General features: G+C 42.4%; 1 protein-coding gene across 4 annotated transcripts in view; it reads right to left on the reverse strand.

Moving 5' to 3' along the window:
• Window positions 1-23,606, reverse strand: part of ANXA5 (annexin A5) — a 194,263-nt gene that overhangs the window by 159,217 nt on the left and 11,440 nt on the right. The window contains exon 1 of one of the 4 annotated variants that reach the window (XM_053703606.1): window positions 5,439-5,465. The exons of the other annotated variants lie outside the window; for them this stretch is intronic. Coding sequence (XP_053559581.1) covers window positions 5,439-5,450 — 12 coding nt within the window. The 5' untranslated portion in view covers window positions 5,451-5,465. Of the gene's footprint in view, window positions 1-5,438; window positions 5,466-23,606 lie in introns of those variants that run through there. 4 annotated transcript variants of the gene reach the window in all.

The raw sequence follows: 23,606 nt of genomic DNA on the forward strand, positions 1-23,606 counted from the left end.
AATGAAACCCCCTGCAATAAAAAAATGCCCAGTCCCCCTGGAATAAAATGATGCCCCCTGCAATAAAATGATGCTCCCAGCCCCCCCTGCAAAAAAATGATGCCCCAGCAATAAAATTATTCCCCAGCTCCCCTGCAATAAAATGATGCCCCCAGATACCCTGCAATAAAATGATGCCCCCAACAAAAATATGATGCCCCCAACAATAAAATTATTTCCCCAGCCCCCCAACAATAAAATGAATCCCCCTTGCAATAAAATTATGCCCCCAACAAAAATATGATGCCCCCAGCACCTCTGCAATAAATGATGCACCCAGCAATAAAATGAAGCCCCAGTCCCCCTGCAATAAAATGATGCCCCAGTCCCACTGCAATAAAATGATGCCCCCAGCCCCGCTGCAATAAACAGATGCCACCAGGAATACAATAAATCCCCCCTGCAAAAAAAAGATGCCCAGCCCCCCTGCAATAAGATGATACCCCTGCAATAAAAAGATGCCCCCAGCCCCCTGCAATGATGCTACCTGCAATAAAATGATGCCCCATCCCCACTGCAATAAAATGATTCCCCAGCAATAAAATGAGGCCCCCAGCAATAAAATGAAACCCCCTGCAATAAAATAATGCCCAGTCCCCCTGCAATAAAATGATGCCCCATCCCAACTGCAATAAATGATGCCCCTAGCAATAAAATGATGCCCCAGCCCCCTGCAAAAAATGATGCCCCAGCCCCCTGCAAAAAAATGATGCCCCAGCAATAAAATGATGCCCCAGCTCCCCTGCATTAAAATGATGCCCCCAGCCCCTGCAATAAAATTATGCCCCCAACAAAAATATGATGCCCCCAGCACTCCTGCAATAAATGATGCACCCAGCAATAAAATGAAACCTCCAGTCCCCCTGCAATAAAATGATGCCCCAGCCCCATTGCAATAAAATAGTGCCCCCAGCCCCCCACTGCAATAAATTGAAGCCCCCTGCAATAAAATGATGCCCCCTGCAATAAAAATAGGCCCCCCAACAAAAAATTATGCCCCCAGCACAAAAATGATGCCCCAGCAATAAAATTATGTCCCATCTCCCCTGCAATAAAATTATGCCCCTAACAAAAATATGATGCCCCCAACAAAAATATGATGCCCCCAGCACCCCTGCAATAAATCATGCACCCAGCAATAAAATGAAGCCCCCAGTCCCCCTGCAATAAAATGATGCCCCAGCCCCACTGCAATAAAATGATGCCACCAGCCCCACTGCAATAAAATGATGCCACCAGCAATACAATGAAGCCCCCCTGCAATAAGATGATGCCCCTGCAATAAAATGATGCCCCCAGCCCCCCTACAAAAAATGATTACCCCAGCCCCACTGCAATGATGCCCCCAGCAATAAAATGATGCACAGTTCCCCTGCAATAAAATTATGCCCCATCCCCACTGCAATAAAATTATGCCCCCAGCAATAAAATGAAACCCCCCTGCAATAAAATAATGCCCAGTTCCCCTGCAATAAAATGATGCCCCATCCCCATTGCAATAAATGATGCCCCTAGCAATAAAATAATGCCCAGTCCACCTGCAATAAAATGATGCCCCAGCCCCCCTGCAATAAAATGATGCCCCAGCTCCCCTGCAATAAAATGATGCCCCCAGCCCCTGCAATAAAATGATGCCCCCAACAAAAATATGATGCCCCCAGCACCCCTGCCATAAATGATGCACCCAGCAATAAAAGGAAGCCCCCAGCCCCCTGCAATAAAATGATGCCCCAGTCCCATTCCAATAAAATAGTGCCCCCCCACCACTGCAATAAAAAGACGCCCCCCTGCAATAAAATGATGCCCCCTGCAATAAAAATATGCCCCCAGGTCCTCCAGCAAAAAAAATGATGCCCCCAGCACAAAAATGATGCCCCAGCAATAAAATTATGCCCCATCTCCCCTGCAATAAAATTAAGCCCCCCAGCAAAAATATGATGCCCCAACAATAAAATGATTTCCCCAGCCCCCAACAATAAAATTAATCCCCCCTGCAATAAAATTATGCCACAGCCCCCCTTCAATTGCCCCCAGCAATAAAATGAAGCCCCCCTGCAATAAAATGAAGCCCAGTCCCCCTGCAATAAAATTATGCCCCAGCCTACCTGCCAGAGTGCCTTTGAATAATTAAAATGTCTGGGGGCCTGGGCCAAAGCAGGGCTCCTCACCTGGCTATGAGCGGTCTGCGAGTTGCTCACTCTGCTGTGCTCTGAAGTCCCTCGTCAGCATGACAGGCAGAAGGCAGCTGTGCTCCGCCTCTGCCCTCCAGTGCCTTGCTCCGCCTCCTCCTCAGTGACAGCACTGAATAAAAGTTATATCTTCCAATCATTCAGATGCTGCTGTCACCTGGCATGCTGCCATGGTGTGTGTCTCATGGGTCGTGGCCCCCCACCCTCAAAAAAAATGTATTGCGCCAACAACAACAAAAAGGCGCAAAACAAAATATATTTTAAAAAAAATACAATTTCAAAAAAATTATTAAAAATTTTTAAAAATATATTTTTTGACTACTTTGCGGGGGGCCCTGACCGCGGGGCCCGAGGCGGTCGCCTGTCCGCATTGCCCAAAGGCCTACCCTGCTGATAGCTATACTGTCCAATAAACTATAGAGAAGCAGCTAAACCCACCCACATGCAAAGCAACTTGGAACTATATTCTCTCTACCATGGAGTCTCATTGCAAACTGTGCAGACAGGCTATTAGTCTTTTGCAGAACATGTGTTGTTCAGCTGTATGATGTACTGAAATGATCCACAAGGTTCTTTTAAATAAACTTCTTTATTATATCTGAGCCCTGACAACTGAGATGCTCTCTGTCTGCTGAGCTTTTCCTGGCTGCTCTAGAGCTAATCACTTCCTGGGGCATCAGCTCCCTTCCTGTTATCTGACCCTTATGCATCTGCATTACAGGCTCAGCTCAGCACATCTCTCCTTTTCTATACAAAACAAACAACAACATAAAAACAAACAAGATGTCTACATTTTCTGGCATGACAATCAACCTAGAACAACTAAACTAAGTATAACACAAAATGCAGTAGCAATGAGTTAGTGTCAGATGCAGTTAACATTCTTCAATGAGTCTTTGTGGCTTTCTGACAGCTCTGCCACTTAAGTATGTTGGCCCCCTTTTTAGGGCTGTTGTAGTGTTCCTCCTGGATACTGTACTGGGGCAGGAATGTCCTCTGTACTGTCAGTATCCTCAAAAGATGACTCTTCATCAGGTTCATTTACCAGAAATGTATCCCGATCAATTACATTCTGTTGCAGTTCTGGACAAGCCTTTTCTGAATCCTCAGCATTGCTTAACCAATCCATGTCCAATGACTGTGTTCGGATCAAAGAATGATTTGGTATCTTTAATAAATGTTTCTGATTACGTCTCAACACCACTCCCTGCTTTGTCTTTACTATCTCAACTTTACACAGAACTACAGCTTCATTCATCCAGCGTTGACCTGTCCAGATCTTTACGGTGTCCCCAATGTGCAGCATTTTTACATTCTTTGCACTTTTGTCATAGTTCCTTTTCTGACGTTCCCTTATTCCTTCCTTCTTTTCTATGTAGGAAGTATGCAAGTTTCTGCCATAATGATACTGTGTCAAATGCAATTGTGGCAGCTTTGTCTTTATCTGACGCCCAAATAATAATTCTGCAGGAGATTTGCCACCTTCCAAAGGTTTTGCTCGATAATTAAGCAAAGCTCACATGAGTGACTAGCCTTTGTAAATAGTCTCTTAATGATTTTGACTCCGCACTCAGCTAATCCATTCCCTTGAGGATATTTGGGACTTGATGTTCTGTGAAGACATCCAAACTCTTCAGAAAATGCCTTAAAGTACCTGCAGGAGAACTGGGGTCCATTGTCTGTTTTTAGGATTGTAGGGATGCCAAACTTTGAAAATATAGCTCGTAATTTCCTGCATACATGCTCTGATGACGTATTCCTAAGTTTGGAAACCTCTGGGTAAGATGAGTAAGCAGGGCCGGATTTACATCTCAGGTGCCTGTAGGCACAAAAACCCGAAGCGCCCCCCCCCCCCCTTACAAAAAAAGTGAAAAAATAATATTTGTTTTAGGTTTTTTATAATAAAGCTACAAATAATGTTGCAAAACACTGTTGCCATAGAGTACTAAAGACACGTGGACACTCCTGAGCTCTTATTAGTCTACCTAGTGTTACTCTTCAATAAAAGATGCCAAGAGAACAAAGCAAGTTTGATAACAGAAGTACATTGGAAAGTTGTTTAAAATTGCATACTCTGAATCAAGAAAGTTTAATTGTGACTTTACTGTCCCTTTAATTAGAATTCACTGCAGCAAAATGAAAACAAATCTATTGCAAACATACTTGAATTGAACAATGAAAAAAAAATGCTTTTAAAACTTTAGATAAATTATTCCATCCTTAAACGGACTTGAAACCTAAAATAATTCAGATAGAGCATTACATTTTAAACAACTTACCAATTTACATCTATTATCAATTTTGCTTAATTTTCTTGGTATCCTTTATTGAAGGAGCAGCAATGCATTACTGGGAATTAGCTAAATGCATCAGTAAGCCAGTGACAAGAGGCATATATTTGCAGCCACCAATCAGCAGCTAGGTCCCAGCTCATGAGCCTACCTGGGTATTCTTTTCAACAAAGGATACCAAGAGAACAAAGCAAATTAGATAATAGAAGTGAATTTGAAAGTTGTAACTCATGGTGTCACTCCCTCTAATGTTTTTTTGTTTTTTTTTGTAATGTGGAGCTATAACATCAGATATATTACATATGCTTCTTAATCTAGTGTCATAAGGACATAACAATATTAATAAAAGTTAATAGTAATATGTCACTTGATGAGTGTCTTGTGTGTATATTTGTAGCATGCATGTGTAGTGGGTGTATGTATTTAACATACTTCTCTTTTGAAACAGCACATAGTAAAATAAAGATGTCACAGCTATAGTGCTCTAGTAGATTAATTTTGTAACCCATCCTGTTCACTGGCAGGTTGTTAGAGAAAGACAGTTGTGAAATCCTGGACATATTTCTATTGTGCATTAAATGGATTTATGGTTATTTGTTGTATGGGGGGGGTCCTTCCTCTGTACTCCACTGCTCTCTTTTTGTTGGGTGGACTTGTTTTGACTATTGTTGTTTTAGGGGATTTCACATGAACTGTTTAGTTTTAAATGTCCCTTAAACTAAGTGCTGGCTGCATATAGTGTTATTTGGGTACAATAAGTTAAACGTATTTTCAGCTGCTGCCAATTGTTCAAACAGATCAGTAATGTACCTAACACTATATGCAAAATGCTGTCAGCGGTGAGTGAGTTAATGGCACATCTTTAACTATCCTCGGTGACAAGCAGTCCCACAACTTAGACAGTAGCCAGACCCCCTACCTTCTGGTCCATGGTGCCATGCTTCTGTTTCAAAACATGCAGTAAATCACTTCCTTGATGTCTGCACGGGCAGAGGAGGGGCGGTGCCTGCTAATGCTTGCAGTACATCTCTCAGTTGCCTGACACCGGGTCACCCCTTTACCACACTGGCCCGGTTTAAAAACACACTTCAGTCTGAAAGGGGGGAGGGAGGAAGGGAGCAGAGGGGAAGGAATGTTTGTATGGCTCATTTGATGTTGTGAGCTGCTAGCCAGTTTTGTGCCTGAAATAGGTGCAAAAGAAAAAAAATGGCTTTTGCATTGTTCCTAATTGCCGATACAGGCAGCTGGCAGGCGCCCCTCACTGCAGTGCGTCTGTAGGCACATGCCTACTGTGCCTAATGAGCAGGGATAGGCAAGGTGTCCGTGACTAGCCCTTGCAGTGTCCGCCACAACCTTAGTATATGTTTTGATTGAATAATAGGAATAAAAAAAATATGTAGTGTGAATAAAGTTAGTGGCTTGTCAAGAGACTGCTAGCGATATTGGGTTATAAGTTATGGAATAACTAAAGCCTGAGTGAAATACTGGATGTGTATCTGCATCTGTATAATAACACCCAGCTATATACAAAGACACAGTAGTAACACTGGCACATGCGTATAGCTAGACAAGGGCTGGTTATAGGGTCAGTGGTATCTGCATCAGTATAATAACACCCAGCGCTATATAATGACACAGTATTGACACTGGCACATGCGTATAGTCAGACAAGGGATGGTTATAGGGTCAATGGTATCTGCATCAGTATAATAACACCCAGTGCTATATAATGACACAGTAGTGGCACTGGCACATGGGTATAGCCAGAGGAGGGCTGGTTATAGGATCAGTGGTATCTGCATCAGTATAATAACACCCAGCGCTATATAATGACACAGTATTGACACTGGCACATGCGTATAGCCAGACAAGGGCTGGTTATAGGGTCAGTGGTATCTGCATCAGTATAATAACACCCAGCGCTATATAATGACACAGTAGTGACACTGGCACATGCGTATAGTCAGACAAGGGATGGTTATAGGGTCAATGGTATCTGCATCAGTATTATAACACCCAGTGCTATATAATGACACAGTAGTGACACTGGCACATGGGTATAGCCAGAGGAGGGCTGGTTATAGGATCAGTGGTATCTGCATCAGTATATTAACACCAAGCACTATAAAATATACAGGGAGTGCAGAATTATTAGGCAAGTTGTATTTTTGAGGATTAATTTTATTATTGAACAACAACCATGTTCTCAATGAACCCAAAAAACTCATTAATATCAAAGCTGAATAGTTTTGGAAGTAGTTTTTAGTTTGTTTTTAGTTATAGCTATTTTAGGGGGATATCTGTGTGTGCAGGTGACTATTACTGTGCATAATTATTAGGCAACTTAACAAAAAACAAATATATACCCATTTCAATTATTTATTTTTACCAGTGAAACCAATATAACATCTCAACATTCACAAATATACATTTCTGACATTCAAAAACAAAACAAAAACAAATCAGTGACCAATATAGCCACCTTTCTTTGCAAGGACACTCAAAAGCCTGCCATCCATGGATTCTGTCAGTGTTTTGATCTGTTCACCATCAACATTGCGTGCAGCAGCAACCACAGCCTCCCAGACACTGTTCAGAGAGGTGTACTGTTTTCCCTCCTTGTAAATCTCACATTTGATGATGGACCACAGGTTCTCAATGGGGTTCAGATCAGGTGAACAAGGAGGCCATGTCATTAGATTTTCTTCTTTTATACCCTTTCTTGCCAGCCACGCTGTGGAGTACTTGGACGCGTGTGATGGAGCATTGTCCTGCATGAAAATCATGTTTTTCTTGAAGGATGCAGACTTCTTCCTGTACCACTGCTTGAAGAAGGTGTCTTCCAGAAACTGGCAGTAGGACTGGGAGTTGAGCTTGACTCCATCCTCAACCCGAAAAGGCCCCACAAGCTAGTCTCTGATGATACCAGCCCAAACCAGTACTCCACCTCCACCTTGCTGGCGTCTGAGTCGGACTGGAGCTCTCTGCCCTTTACCAATCCAGCCACGGGCCCATCCATCTGGCCCATCAAGACTCACTCTCATTTCATCAGTCCATAAAACCTTAGAAAAATCAGTCTTGAGATATTTCTTGGCCCAGTCTTGACGTTTCAGCTTGTATGTCTTGTTCAGTGGTGGTCATCTTTCAGCCTTTCTTACCTTGGCCATGTCTCTGAGTATTGCACACCTTGTGCTTTTGGGCACTCCAGTGATGTTGCAGCTCTGAAATATGGCCAAACTGGTGGCAAGTGGCATCTTGGCAGCTGCACGCTTGACTTTTCTCAGTTCATGGGCAGTTATTTTGCGCCTTCTTTTTTCCACACGCTTCTTGCGACCCTGTTGACTATTTTGAATGAAACGCTTGATTGTTCGATGATCACACTTCAGAAGCTTTGCAATTTTAAGAGTGCTGCATCCCTCTGCAAGATATCTCACTATTTTTGACTTTTCTGAGCCTGTCAAGTCCTTCTTTTGACCCATTTTGCCAAAGGAAAGGAAGTTGCCTAATAATTATGCACACCTGATATAGGGTGTTGATGTCATTAGACCACACCCCTTCTCATTACAGAGATGCACATCACCTAATATGCTTAATTGGTAGTAGGCTTTTGAGCCTATACAGCTTGGAGTAAGACAACATGCATAAAGAGGATGATGTGGTCAAAATACTCATTTGCCTAATAATTCTGCACTCCCTGTATAAAATAATGTTTTTAATTTAAAATGTACCTTGGTGTCCTTCACTAAGGTCTGTAATTTGGAAAATGTCCGCCACAGCCTTTGTCTGTGCCTATCCCTGCTAATGAGAAATCCGGCCCTGTGAGTAAGAGTCCAGCATTGCTGAAAAAAATCTACTACCACTGTATGCCAAGGAATCTTCACCATATCTTCCTGCAGTAAATGTTCTTTTGGACTGGCTGGCTGAAATAACTAACAGGTGGGACATGAAGACACTGCAGCTGCTATATCACTCATCATTGAAGGCCAGAAAAGAACTTCCCTTGCTGTCCTCTTACATTTTTGTATCCCTAAATGTCCTTCATGTATTTTTTGTAGCATTTCTCGTCGGAGAGAAACTGGAATTTCCAATCTCCTGCCTTTCAAAAGTACATTGCCAAGCACGGATAGTTCATCCCTGTGTACAAGGTATTGTTTTGGCATGTATATTTTCTTATTTGTCAAAAGTATGGCTTGCATCACATTTTGAAGAGTTTCATCTTCTGTTGTAGCCTGTTGCAGTTTTTTCCACATGACTGGTGAAATTACTCCCGACATCACAATGCTGTTAATATGCACATCCACATCAGCATCCCTGCCATCATCTGGAGACCTGGTTCGCACAGACCAAATTCTTGACAAGGTATCTGCGATTAACAGATGTCTGCCAGGATAAAACTCCAATATATAGTCATATTTTTGCAGCTTGAGCAGCTATCTCTGAATTCTAGGTGGAGCTTTCCATAACTCTTTGTGAAAAATTATTAGGGGCTTATGATCAGTTTCAATTACAAATTAAGTCCCGTAAACAAAATTGTGAAATGCTTCGCAGCCAAACGTAATGCCAAGTGTCTCCTTTTCTATCCGAGCATACTTGTATTTAGTTTCTGTAAAAGCCCTGGCTGCATATGCAATAGGCCTCCACCCTGTGCCATCATGTTGTAACAGGACTGCACCAAGTCCATCTTTGGATGCATCTGTGGAACTTTTGTTTTACGTGAAGCATCAAAAAACTGTAGTGTAGGTGCTGTCATTAGCAATTCCTTTAGTAAAACAAATTCAGCCTCATGCGCCTTTCCCCAATGCCATTCAACAGTCTTTACCAGTAAACCTCTCATGTGTTTAGTTTTGTCTGAGAGATTTGCAATGAACGTCCCCAAGTAGGTTACCATTCCCAGGAATCTTTGTAATTCTTTCTTGTTTGCAGGACTTGGCATGCTATCAATATCCTTGACCTTGGCAGGGTCAGGCTTCACTCCACAATTTGAGATGATCTCAATATATCTATGTACACTTTGACACCTTCTACCCCATCAAACAGTTGCTGGATGGTTCGGTGGAATATTTTGGGCGCTGAACAAAGACCAAATGGAAAACGCTTGAAACAGTGCTTTCCAAAGGGTGTATTGAAAGTACATATGCGCCTGCTTCCTTTCTCCAGCGGTAACTGCCAAACAGCTGGGCACCAGTCATCTCCCCTAGGATTTCATTTTGTGTTGGTATTTGATAGTGTTCCCTTTTAATACTGGCATTTAACTCTTTGGGGTCCAGACACAACCTTAGGGAACCATCCTTTTTCGCCATAATAACTAAAGAATGAACCCATTCAGTTGGTTTGTGTACCTGCTCTAGGACATCCATCTTTATCAAGCGCTATAGTTCTTTTTTAAGTTTTTCTTGTAGGGCTACAGGTACTTTGCGTAGAGCATGAATCACTGGCAATGCTCTTGGCTTTAAAGCAATTTTATATTTAATGGGGAGTTTACCAAGTCCACTGAGAACATCCTTTAACTTTTCAAGTAAGGTATCAATACCCTTGTACTTCTGTTCTGTAATTTCAAAAAGCTTGGTGAGCAGCCCTAGTTGTTGTATAGATTGTAATTCAATTAAAGGAACCTTTTCTCCAGGAACCACAACAAATGGGTGTTTTGTGACTGTGGAGTTATGCTTTAGGGTGAGTATGCATTGACCCACAGTTGGAATGTCAAGTCCATTATATGCTTTTAGTACTTTAGTTTGTCTCTGAAGTTTGGGTCTAGGTTGTAGCTTTTTCCATAGAGCCTCTGGAATAACATTGGGATCTGCTCCAGTATCTACTTTAAATGGTATCAGTGCACCATGTGCTTCCACCTCTACAATCCATTCCTTATCTTTTTTAGGTACTTGTTTGACCATGTCCACATAAAGATCATCATCATAGTAGCCTCTCACGTGTTTTATTACTATTGCAGCCTATCACAAGTCTATCTCTGATTAAAGATTATTGCAGAGGACCATAGTTACAAGACCTGCTTTTTAATCTGAGGTCAGTGACAAACTCCTCAACTGTCTCATGTGGTAGCTGCACCCTGGAGTTAAACACAAAACGTTCATTAGTGATGTCGCAAACCTAAAATTTTGCGTTTGCAAATGGCGAACGCGAACTTCCGCAAATCTTCACGAACCGGCGAACCGGGCAAATGGGCAGGCAAATTTTAAAACCCACAGGGACTCTTTCTGGCCACAATAGTGATGGAAAAGTTGTTTCAATGGGACTAACACCTGGACTGTGGCATGCCGGAGGGGGATTCATGGCAAAACTCCCACGGAAAATTACATAGTTGATGCAGAGTCTGATTTTAATCCATAAAGGGCATAGATCACCTAACATTCCTAAATTGTTTGGAATAACGTGCTTTAAAACATCAGGTATGATGTTGTATCTATCAGGTAGTGTAAGGGTTACGCCCGCTTCCCAGTGACAGACCAAACTCCCCGTTTAACGCACCGCAAACAACCGCAAACAGTCCATTTGCACAACCACGAGATCGATAGATTTGATAGATAGATACATAGATTACATAGATCAATAGATGCAATATACATTTGATAGATACGAATTACATAGATCAAAAGATGCAATTTACATTTGATAGATACGAATTACATAGATCAAAAGATGCAATATACATTTGATAGATACGAATTACATGGATTAAAAGATGCAATATACATTTGCTAGATACGAATTACATCAATAGATGCAATATACATTTGATAGATACCAATTACATAGATCAAAAGATGCAATATACATTTGATAGATATGAATTACATAGATCAATAGATGCAATATACATTTGATAGATACGAATTCCATAGATCAATAGATGCAATATACATTTGATAGATACGAATTGCATAGATCAATAGATGCAATATACATTTGATAGATACCAATTACATAGATCAAAAGATGCAATATACATTTGATAGATACGAATTACATAGATCAAAAGATGCAATTTACATTTGATAGATACGGATTACATAGATCAAAAGATGCAATATACATTTGATAGATATGAATTACATAGATCAAAAGATGCAATATACATTTGATAGATACGAATAACATAGATCAAAAGATGCAATATACATTTGATAGATACGAATTACAGAGATCAATAGATGCAATATATATTTGATAGATACGATTGATAGTTCGATAGATTCGATAAATAAATAGATAGATTTGATAGATAAATAATTTCCCTGACAGAGTATAACAATAAGACATGCGGTCTGGGACCCGTGGTGTGTTAAGTACTAAGTAGTACTATTCTTAGCAGTTTAATACCTGTTACTCCCCCTATCGGGGGAGGTCTATATGGTCTTGATTTTTGGAACAGGGAGATGGAAGAAGATGCTTGGTCTGTCCTCCTACTTCAAATTTGGCCGAAACACAAGTGGCTGTCACAAAACAATCCGGCCACGAGATTGATAGATTTGATAGATAGATCCATAGATTACATAGATCAATAGATGCAATATACATTTGATAGATACCAATTACATAGATCAAAAGATGCAATATACATTTGATAGATACGAATTACATAGATCAATAGATGCAATATACATTTGATAGATCCGATATTAAGGAGTGTGTGTCACCATAAGCTTACTGGTGTGTTTGTAAAAGCTAGTCCTGAGTGAAATAAAGCAATAGTAGTAGTTCCTTCTGGAACAGGTAGTCCTGTCTGATTCTTTCAGGTATACCAGTTGCAGAGGTTCCGACCCTGCATTCTGGCTGCACAATCAGTAGGCTTCACGACCTAGCCAATCATCTGTTGCCGTTTCTGAACATGACAGACTTCCTGCTTCTGAATGGGGCTTTAACTACATATTTAACCACTTTGCTGGGATTAAAATTGTATTTATCTAGAAGAGCCTGTTCAATCCTATGTTCTGTTGAAATATAACATGACCTTTTAATGTCCTTTTAAATGTTGTATCATTTAAATATTGGTTTACAGGTTTCTACTGAAGACTAAATTAGAGAAGCAATTGTATTTACATACTATTTGCTTTTATATATTATTTGTATGCCCTTACATAGATCAATAGATGCAATATATATTTGATAGATACGATTGATAGTTAGATAGATTCGATAGATAAATAGATAGATTTGATAGATATATAATTTCCCTGACAGAGTATAACAATAAGACATGCGGTCTGGGACCCGTGGTGTGTTAAGTACTAAGTAGTACTATTCTTAGCAGTTTAATACCTGTTACTCCCCCTATCGGGGGAGGTCTATATGGCCTTGATTTTCAGAACAGGGAGATGGAAGAAGATGCTTGGTCTGTCCTCCTACTTCAAATTTGGCCGAAACACAAGTGGCTGTCACAAAACAGTCCGGCCACGAGATCGATAGATTTAATAGATAGATCCATAGATTACATAGATCAATAGATGCAATATACATTTGATAGATACGAATTACATAGATCAAAAGATGCAATATACATTTGATAGATACGAATTACATAGATCAATAGATGCAATATACATTTGATAGATACGAATTGCATAGATCAATAGATGCAATATACATTTGATAGATACGATTGATAGTTAGATAGATTTGATAAATAAATAGCTAATTTGAAAGATATATAATTTCCCAGACAGAGAATTACAAAGACGTGCGGCTGAGACCCATGGTAAGGTTACTTCCTTTTGCACAATCAAGTATACCAGTTGCAGAGGTTCTGACCCTGCATTCTGGCTGCACCTCTCCCTGCAAGAGAGATCTGATACAGAGTCTGTGGGCCTGTATGCAAAGAGCTGGCCTGCCTGAAAGGAGCAGCAAGGCAGATCAAAAGATTCAATATACATTTGATAGATACGAATTACATAGATCAAAAGATGCAATATACATTTGATAGATACGAATTACATAGATCAAAAGATGCAATATACATTTGATAGATACGAATTACATAGATCAAAAGATGCAATATACATTTGATAGATACGAATTACATCGATCAATAGATGCAATATATCTGGGACCCATGGTAAGGTTACTTCCTTTTGCACAATCGAGTACAGGTTGGTGTGCGGGATTGCCTTTTTGTGCTGTCTGATTCTTTCAGGTATACCAGTTGCAGAGGTTCTGACCCTGCATTCTGGCTGCACCTCTCCCTGCAAGAGAGATCTGTTACAGAGTCTGTGGGCCTGTATGCAAAGAGCTGGCCTGCCTGAAAGGAGCAGCAAGGCAGAGGGATCGATTCCTGCCTATAAGAAACCAGAGGGCACGCTACCTGCTGGAAGTGTGCAGTGAGGCAGAGGGATCTATTCCTGCCTAGAAGCAGACAGGCAGAGGGGAAGCTACCTGCCTGGGAGCCCACTGAGACCAGCCCAGCTGGGGGAGATACAGCCGCTGGCTTGACCCCGGTCTCAGCCACGATAGCCCTGGTCCCACTTTTTGGAGGCAGAGGGATCTATTCCTGCCAAGAAGCAGTCTGGCAGGGGGATTTATTCCTGCCTAGAAGCAGACAGGCAGAGGGGACAATACCTGCCAAGAAAGACCTGCAGGGCAGAGAGGACGCTACCTGACTGGGAGTCCACTGAGACCAGCCCAGCTGGGGGAGATACACCTGCTGGCTTGACCCCGGTCTCAGCAACTATATCTCTGGTCCCACTAACCGGTGGCCACCCCTAGGTTTGGACAGAGGAAGGGAGACTCCCTAGTGGAGTACCGCTACATCCGGGAGATGGACAACAATGTTTGGACACCCAGTACAGGTCGTTCTCCTTCAGCCTTTTTATACGAGGGTCCCTGACCCCAAACAGGCACGACAGCATGAAAGACCCCATCTGCCATGACTTACTGTTGCACAATCGAGTAAAGGTATGGCATCGATTTTAGGAACCCGGAGATAATTTTTAGGAACCGGGAGATGGAAAAAGATGCTTGGACACCCAGTACAGGTCGTTCTCCTTCAGCCTTTTTTATACAAGGGTCCCCGATCCCAAACAGGCACGACAGCATGAAAGACCCCATCTGCAATGACTTACTTTTGCATAATCGAGTACAGGTATGGCATCGATTTTAGGAACCCGGAGATAATTTTTAGGAACCAGGAGATGGAAAAAGATGCTTGGACACCCAGTACAGGTCGTTCTCCTTCAGCATTTTTATACGAGGGTCACCGACCCTCAACAGGCACGACAGCATGAAAGACCCCATATGCCATCACTTCCTTTTGCACAATCGAGTACAGGTATGGCATCGTTTTTAGGAACCCGGAGATAATTTTTAGGAACCGGGAGATGGAAAAAGATGCTTGGTCGGTCCTCCTACTTCAAATTTGGGGCACTGCGCGTGCAATCTACTGTGCCACCAGATATGTGTGGTTTGTTAAGTAGTACTATTCTTAACAGTTTAATCACTGTTATGTGCCTTTTTTTGGTTTGGGTTTTGTAGCCACAGTGCAGCACCAGAGGCCAGAAAAATTAGGCATGTACTAATGCCTGAAAAAGTAGGTATTGTTGCAGCCGCTGCTGTAGCAGCGGCCAGAAAAATTGATGTTTCTTTGACAGTTAGAAAGTGCCCTAAAACATTGCGGCTTGAACCCTAGTTGTTGGCGGATAAGTCACGCAAGTCATCCGGCATTCGAAGATAAAATACAGCAGCGTGTGTACCATTTGTAGCCCAAGGCAGCTCATCTCATCAGGCCTTTTTTACTCTAATGTATCGCACAATGTCAGTCCCTTTGGGATCCATCCCTCATTCATTTTAATAAAGGTGAGATAATCAAGACTTTTTTGACCTAGGCGACTTCTCTTCTCAGTGACAATACCTCCTGCTGCACTGAAGGTCCTTTTCTGACAGGACACTTGAAGCGGGGCAGGCCAGATGTTCGATTGAAAATTGGGATAGCTCAGACCACAGGTCAAGCCTGCACACCCAGTAGTCAAGGGGTCCATCGCTCCTCAGAGTGTCGAGATCCGCAGTTAATGCTAGGTAGTCTGCTACCTGTCGGTTGAGTCTTTCTCTGAGGCTGGATCCCGAAGGGCTGTGGTGATGCATAGGAGTTAAAAAGGTCCGCATGTCCTCCATCAACAACACGTCTGGAAAGCATCCTGTCCTTGCTGGCGTGGTTGTGGGAGGAGGAGGAGGATTACTTTCATCTCTTCCCCTGTTAGATTCCCGTTGTGCTGTGACATCACCCTTATACGCTGTGTAAAGCATACTTTTTAATTTATTTTTGAACTGCTCCATCCTTTCCGACTCGCGTGAATTCGGTAACATTTCAGTAACTGAGCGCCTCAGTGGCAGGTTGTTTCACCGCTGGATATCTGACAAGTGCGCCATGGCTGTGTAGGAACGCCTGTAATGGCCACACACCTTCCTGGCCTGCTTCAGGACATCCTGTAAGCCTGGGTACTTATGCACAAAGCGTTGTACAATCAGATTACACACACGTGCCATGCACGGCACATGTGTCAACTTGCCCAATTTCAATGCCGCCACCGAATTACTTCCATTGTCAGAAACAACTTTGCCAATCTCCAGTTGGTGCGGAGTCAGCCACTGATCCACCTGTGCGTTCAGGGCGGACAGGAGTGCTGGTGCGGTGTGACTCTCGGCTTTCAGGCAAGTCAACCCCAAGATGGCGTGACACTGCCGTATCCGGGATGTTGAATAGTACCTGGGGAGCTGGGGGGGGTGCCGTTGATGTGGAGCAAGATGCGCAGCAGAAGAGGACTCAGCCGAGGAAGAGGTTATGGAAGAGGATGGAGTAGGAGGAGTAGAGGAGATAGCAGCAGGCCTGCCTGCAAGTCGTGGTAATGTCACCAACTCCTCTGCAGAGCCACGCATTCCATGCTTGTCAGCCGTCAGCAGGTTTACCCAATGCGCAATGTAGGTGATATATCTGCCCTGACCATGCTTTGCAGACCAGCTATCAGTGGTCAGATGGACCCTTGCCCGAACGCTGTGTGCCAGACATGCCATTACTTCCTTTCGCACAATCGAGTACAGGTTGGGGATTGCCTTTTGTGAAAAGAAATTTAAGCCGGGTACCTTCCACTGCGGTGTCCCAATAGATACAAATTTTTTGAACGCCTCAGACTCCACCAGCTTGTATGGTAAAAGCTGGCGGGCTAAGAGTTCAGACAAGCCAGCTTTCAGAGACGCCGGGCAAGGGGATGACTTTGGGCAATTGGCTTCTTACACTCAAACATTTTCTTGACAGACACCTGACTGTGGGCAGATGACCAGGAACTGCTACGTAAGAGAGACTGAGTGGCGGATGGTTGAGAGGGGGCAAGGAGGACAGCAGTGGTTGAGGTGGCTGAAGATGCTGGACCAGGAGGAGGATGGCGGCTTTGAGTTTGTGTGCTGCTTCTACTCATGTGTTCATCCCATTGGTGTTTGTGATGTGAGACCATGTGCCTTCGCAAAGCAGTTGTACCTAGGTGGGTGTTGGACTTCCCACGAATCAGTTTCTTTTGGCACGGGTTGCAAATGGCATCGCTGTTGTCAGAGGCAGACACACACAAAAAATGCCACACTGCTGAGCTCTGCGATGACGGCATTCTGGTGGTGGCAACAGCATGCGTTGATTGGCGTGCTGTCTGGCTGACCCCGGATGCCGATGCATGCTGTCTGACTGTGCCACTATCTCCTTGCGATGACCTCCCCCTGCTTCCAACTCATCTTCTCCTCCTCCTCTCTGTCTCCCTATCTGAACTTTCCCCCTCTTCTTCTTCTCTTCTAGCAGGCACCCACGTGACATCCACGGACGCATCATCATCAACCGCTTCACTTGTATCTGACAAATCAACAAAGGAAGCAGGTAAAACATCACCATCATCATCACACCGTACGTCCATGTCTGTAATGCTGCCTGACTGAGACATATCACTGTTATCTACATCCTCTGTCAATGATGGTTGCGCATCACTCATTTCTTCCAACTGATGTGTCAATAACTCCTCTGACAGATCAAGTGAAGCGGCTGTGGTGCTAGTGTTGGTGGTGGCGGCAGGCGGGCGAGTGGCACTGGTCACTTGAGAGGTGCCCGAAGCAAAGCTGGAGGTGGATGGTGCGTCAAGGTTAGGAGCGGAAGCTGTAGAAGATTGGGTGTCCTGTGTTAGCCATTCAACGAGGTCCTCCTCAGAACATTTCTCATTCATGGCACATGGCCTCTGAACACTGTGCATTATTGTAGGGTCAAAGGGAATCACAGCACCACGACCACAAAGGCACCTGCGGGATGGCCTGCCTCTGCCTGTCATTTTTTTTTAAAATGTAGACTTATACTACTATTATACAAAATATGAGTGGTGCCACTGGGCAAGTGGGCACAGTATACGCTGTGAGCCTGACACAGAAAAGCAGACTGATTTTTCACAGTCAAAATGTTTTATTTTTTAAATATTTAAACTACTGTTACAACAAATATGAGTGATGCCACTAAGTTGGCAAGCGGGCCTGGCACACACGCTGGCAGGCAGGCAAATGCAATAAGATTACAATAGTAGACTGATGTTTCACAGTCCAAAAAGTTTTTTTAAAAAATATTTACACTACTGTTACAACAAATATGATTGGTGGCACTAGTTGGCAAGTGGGCCTGGCACACACGCTGGCAGGCAGGCAACTTCAATTAGATTACACTAGCAGTCTGATGTTTCACAGTCCAAAAAGTTTTTTTAAAAAATATTTACACTACTGTTATAACAAATATGATTGGTGGCACTAGTTGGCAAGTGGGCTTGGCACACACGCTGGCAGGCAGGCAACTGCAATTAGATTACATTAGCTGAATGATGTTTCACAATCAAAAAAGTTTTTTTAAAAAATATTTACACTACTGTTATAACAAATATGATTGGTGGCACTAGTTGGCAAGTGGGCCTGGCACACACGCTGGCAGGCAGGCAACTGCGATTCGATTGCACTAGCAGACTGATGTTTCACAGTCCAAAAATTTTTTTAAAAAAATATTTACACTACTGTTACAACAAATATGAGTGGTGCCACTAACTTGGCAAGTGGGCCTGGAACACACGCTGGCAGGCAGGCAACTTCAATTAGATTACAATTTTATAACAAATATGAGTGGTGGCACTAGTTGGCAAGTGGGCCTGGCAAACACGCTGGCAGGCAGGCAAATGCAATAAGATTACAATAGCAGACTGATGTTTCACAGTCCAAAATTTTTTTTATTTTAAATATTTACACTACTGTTACAACATATATGATTGGTGGCACTAGTTGACAAGTGGGCCTGGCACACGCTGGCAGGCAGGCAACTTCAATTAGATTACACTAGCAGACTGATGTTTCACAGTCAAAAAAGTTTTTTTATGAAATATTTACACTACTGTTACAACAAATATGAGTGGTGCCACTAACTTGGCAAGTGGGCCTGGCACACACGCTGGCAGGCAACTTCAATTAGATTACACTAGCAGACTGATGTTTCACAGTCAAAAAGTTTTTTTTTTAAATATTTACACTACTGTTATAACAAATATGATTGGTGGCACTAGTTGGTAAGTGGGCCTGGCACACACACTGGCAGGCAGGCAACTGCAATTCGATTGAACTAGCAGACTGATGTTTCACAGTCAAAAAAGTTTTTTTTTAAATATTTACTCTACTGTTACAACAAATATGAGTGGTGCCACTAACTTGGCAAGTAGGCCTGGCACACACGCTGGCAGGCAGGCAACTTCAATTAGATTACACTAGCAGACTGATGTTTCACAGTCAAAAAAGTTTTTTTTAAAATATTTGCACTACTGTTATAACAAATATGATTGGTGGCACTAGTTGGCAAGTGGGCCTGGCACACACGCTGGCAGGCAGGCAACTGCAATTAGATTACACTAGCTGACTGATGTTTCACAGTCAAAAAAGTTTTTTTTAAAAATATTTACAATACTGTTATAACAAATATAATTGGTGGCACTAGTTGGCAAGTGGGACTGGCACACACGCTGGCAGGCAGGCAACTGCAATTAAATAACACTAGCAGACTGAAGTAAAAAAATAAATAAAAAAAATTTACACTAATGTTGCAACAGATAGGAGTGGTGGCACTGAGGATGGAAGTAGGCACAGTATACAGGGAGTGCAGAATTATTAGGCAAGTTGTATTTTTGAGGATTAATTTTATTATTGAACAACAACCATGTTCTCAATGAACCCAAAAAACTCATTAATATCAAAGCTGAATATTTTTGGAAGTAGTTTTTAGTTTGTTTTTAGTTATAGCTATTTTAGGGGGATATCTGTGTGTGCAGGTGACTATTACTGTGCATAATTATTAGGCAACTTAACAAAAAACAAATATATACCCATTTCAATTATTTATTTTTACCAGTGAAACCAATATAACATATCAACATTCACAAATATACATTTCTGACATTCAAAAACAAAACAAAAACAAATCAGTGACCAATATAGCCACCTTTCTTTGCAAGGACACTCAAAAGCCTGCCATCCATGGATTCTGTCAGTGTTTTGATCTGTTCACCATCAACATTGCGTGCAGCAACAACCACAGCCTCCCAGACACTGTTCAGAGAGGTGTACTGTTTTCCCTCCTTGTAAATCTCACATTTGATGATGGACCACATGTTCTCAATGGGGTTCAGATCAGGTGAACAAGGAGGCCATGTCATTAGATTTTCTTCTTTTATACCCTTTCTTGCCAGCCACGCTGTGGAGTACTTGGACGCGTGTGATGGAGCATTGTCCTGCATGAAAATCATGTTTTTCTTGAAGGATGCAGACTTCTTCCTGTACCACTGCTTGAAGAAGGTGTCTTCCAGAAACTGGCAGTAGGACTGGGAGTTGAGCTTGACTCCCTCCTCAACCCGAAAAGGCCCCACAAGCTCATCTTTGATGATACCAGCCCAAACCAGTACTCCACCTCCACCTTGCTGGCGTCTGAGTCGGACTGGAGCTCTCTGCCCTTTACCAATCCAGCACGGGCCCATCCATCTGGCCCATCAAGACTCACTCTCATTTCATCAGTCCATAAAACCTTAGAAAAATCAGTCTTGAGATATTTCTTGGCCCAGTCTTGACGTTTCAGCTTGTGTGTCTTGTTCAGTGGTGGTCGTCTTTCAGCCTTTCTTACCTTGGCCATGTCTCTGAGTATTGCACAACTTGTGCTTTTGGGCACTCCAGTGATGTTGCAGCTCTGAAATATGGCCAAACTGGTGGCAAGTGGCATCTTGGAAGCTGCACGCTTGACTTTTCCTCAGTTCATGGGCAGTTATTTTGCGCCTTGGTTTTTCCACACGCTTCTTGCAACCCTGTTGACTATTTTGAATGAAACGCTTGATTGTTCGATGATCACGCTTCAGAAGCTTTGGAATTTTAAGAGTGCTGCATCCCTCTGCAAGATATCTCACTATTTTTAACTTTTCTGAGCCTGTCAAGTCCTTCTTTTGACCCATTTTGCCAAAGGAAAGGAAGTTGCCTAATAATTATGCACACCTGATATAGGGTGTTGATGTCATTAGACCACACCCCCTTCTCATTACAGAGATGCACATCACCTAATATGCTTAATTGGTAGTAGGCTTTCGAGCCTATACAGCTTGGAGTAAGACAACATGCATAAAGAGGATGATGTGGTCAAAATACTCATTTGCCTAATAATTCTGCACACAGTGTATGCTGGGAGCCTGACACACAGGCTGGCACTAGTGGCAGGCTGGCCTGGCAACTAAAATTAAATAACACTAGCAGACTGATGTAAAAGTTTTTTTTTACAAAACTTACACTAATGTTACAACAGATAGGAGTGGTGGGACTGAGGATGGAAGTAGGCACAGTATATGCTGGGAGCCTGACACACAGGCTGGCACTAGTGGCAGGCTGGCCTGGCAAATAAAATTAAATAACACTAGCAGACTGATGTAAAAGTTTTTTTTTAAAAAAAATTACACTAATGTTACACCAGATAGGAGTGGTGGCACTGATGATGGAAGTAGGCACAGTATATGCTGGGAGCCTGACACACAGGCTGGCACTAGTGGCACGATGGCCTGGCAACTAAAATTAAATAACACTAGCAGACTGATGTAAAAAAAAAAAATTACAAAATTTACACTAATGTTACAACAGATAAGAGTGGTGGCACTGAGGATGGAAGTGGGCACAGTATATGCTGGGAGCCTGAAACACAGGCTGGCACTAGTGGCAGGCTGGCCTGGCAACTAAAATTAAATAACATTAGCAGACTGATGTAAAAGTTTTTTTTTACAAAAGTTACACTAATGTTACAACAGATATGAGTGGTGGCACTGAGGATGGAAGTAGGCACAGTATATGCTGGGAGCTTGACACACAGGCTGGCACTAGTGACAGGCTGGCCTGGCAACTACAATTAAATAACACTAGCAGACTGATGTAAAAAAATTTTTTTAACAAATTTACACTAATGTTACACCAGATATGAGTGGTGGCACTGAGGCTGGCAGTGGCAGGCTGGCCTGGCAACTGCAATTAGATTACACTGGCAGACTGATGTAAAAGTTTTTTATAAAAACATTTACACTAATGTTACACCAGATATGAGTGGTGGGAAACAGAGCAATTAGGCACAGTATATGCTGTGGGCCTAACACACAGGCCTGATGGAAAATGAAATTAGATTACACTAGCAAACTAATGTAAAAGTTTTTTTTTAAAATTTACACTAATGTTACACCAGATATGAGTGGTGGCACAGAGCAATTAATCACAGTGGCCTAGATTTAGAGTTCGGCGGTAAAAGGGCTGTTAACGCTCCGCGGGCTTTTTTCTGGCCGCACCATAAATTTAACTCTGGTATCGAGAGTTAAAACAAATGCTGCGTTAGGCTCCAAAAAAGGAGCGTAGAGCATATTTACCGCAAATGCAACTCTCGATACCAGAGTTGCTTACGGACGCGGCCGGCCTCAAAAACGTGCTCGTGCACGATTCTCCCATAGGAAACAATGGGGCTGTTTGAGCTGAAAAAAAACCTAACACCTGCAAAAAAAGCAGCGTTCAGCTCCTAACGCAGCCCCATTGTTTCCTATGGGGAAACACTTCCTACGTCTGCACCTAACACTCTAACATGTACCCCGAGTCTAAACACCCCTAATCTTACACTTATTAACCCCTAATCTGCCGCCCCCGCTATCGCTGACCCCTGCATTACACTTTTAACCCCTAATCTGCCGCTCCGTAAACCGCCGCCACCTACGTTATCCCTATGTACCCCTAATCTGCTGCCCTAACATCGCCGACCCCTATGTTATGTTTATTAACCCCTAATCTGCCCCCCACAACGTCGCCGACACCTACCTACACTTATTAACCCCTAATCTGCCGAGCGGGACCTGAGCGCTACTATAATAAATGTATTAACCCCTAATCCGCCTCACTAACCCTATCATAAATAGTATTAACCCCTAATCTGCCCTCCCTAACATTGCCGACACCTAACTTCAATTATTAACCCCTAATCTGCCGACCGGAGCTCACCGCTATTCTAATAAATGTATTAACCCCTAAAGCTAAGTCTAACCCTAACACTAACACCCCCCTAAGTTAAATATAATTTTTATCTAACGAAATAAATTAACTCTTATTAAATAAATGATTCCTATTTAAAGCTAAATACTTACCTGTAAAATAAATCCTAATATAGCTACAATATAAATTACATTTATATTATAGCTATTTTAGGATTAATATTTATTTTACAGGCAACTTTTGTAATTATTTTAACCAGGTACAATAGCTATTAAATAGTTAAGAACTATTTAATAGTTACCTAGTTAAAATAATTACAAATTTACCTGTAAAATAAATCCTAACCTAAGATATAATTAAACCTAACACTACCCTATCAATAAAATAATTAAATAAACTACCTACAATTACCTACAATTGATCGGAACAGCCAATAGAATGCGAGCTCAATCTGATTGGCTGATTGGATCAGCCAATCGGATTGAACTTGATTCTGATTGGCTGATTCCATCAGCCAATCAGAAAATTCCTACCTTAATTCCGATTGGCTGATAGA

The sequence above is a fragment of the Bombina bombina genome, chromosome 2 (assembly GCF_027579735.1).
Source record: "Bombina bombina isolate aBomBom1 chromosome 2, aBomBom1.pri, whole genome shotgun sequence".
Classification (NCBI taxonomy): Eukaryota; Metazoa; Chordata; class Amphibia; order Anura; family Bombinatoridae; genus Bombina; species Bombina bombina.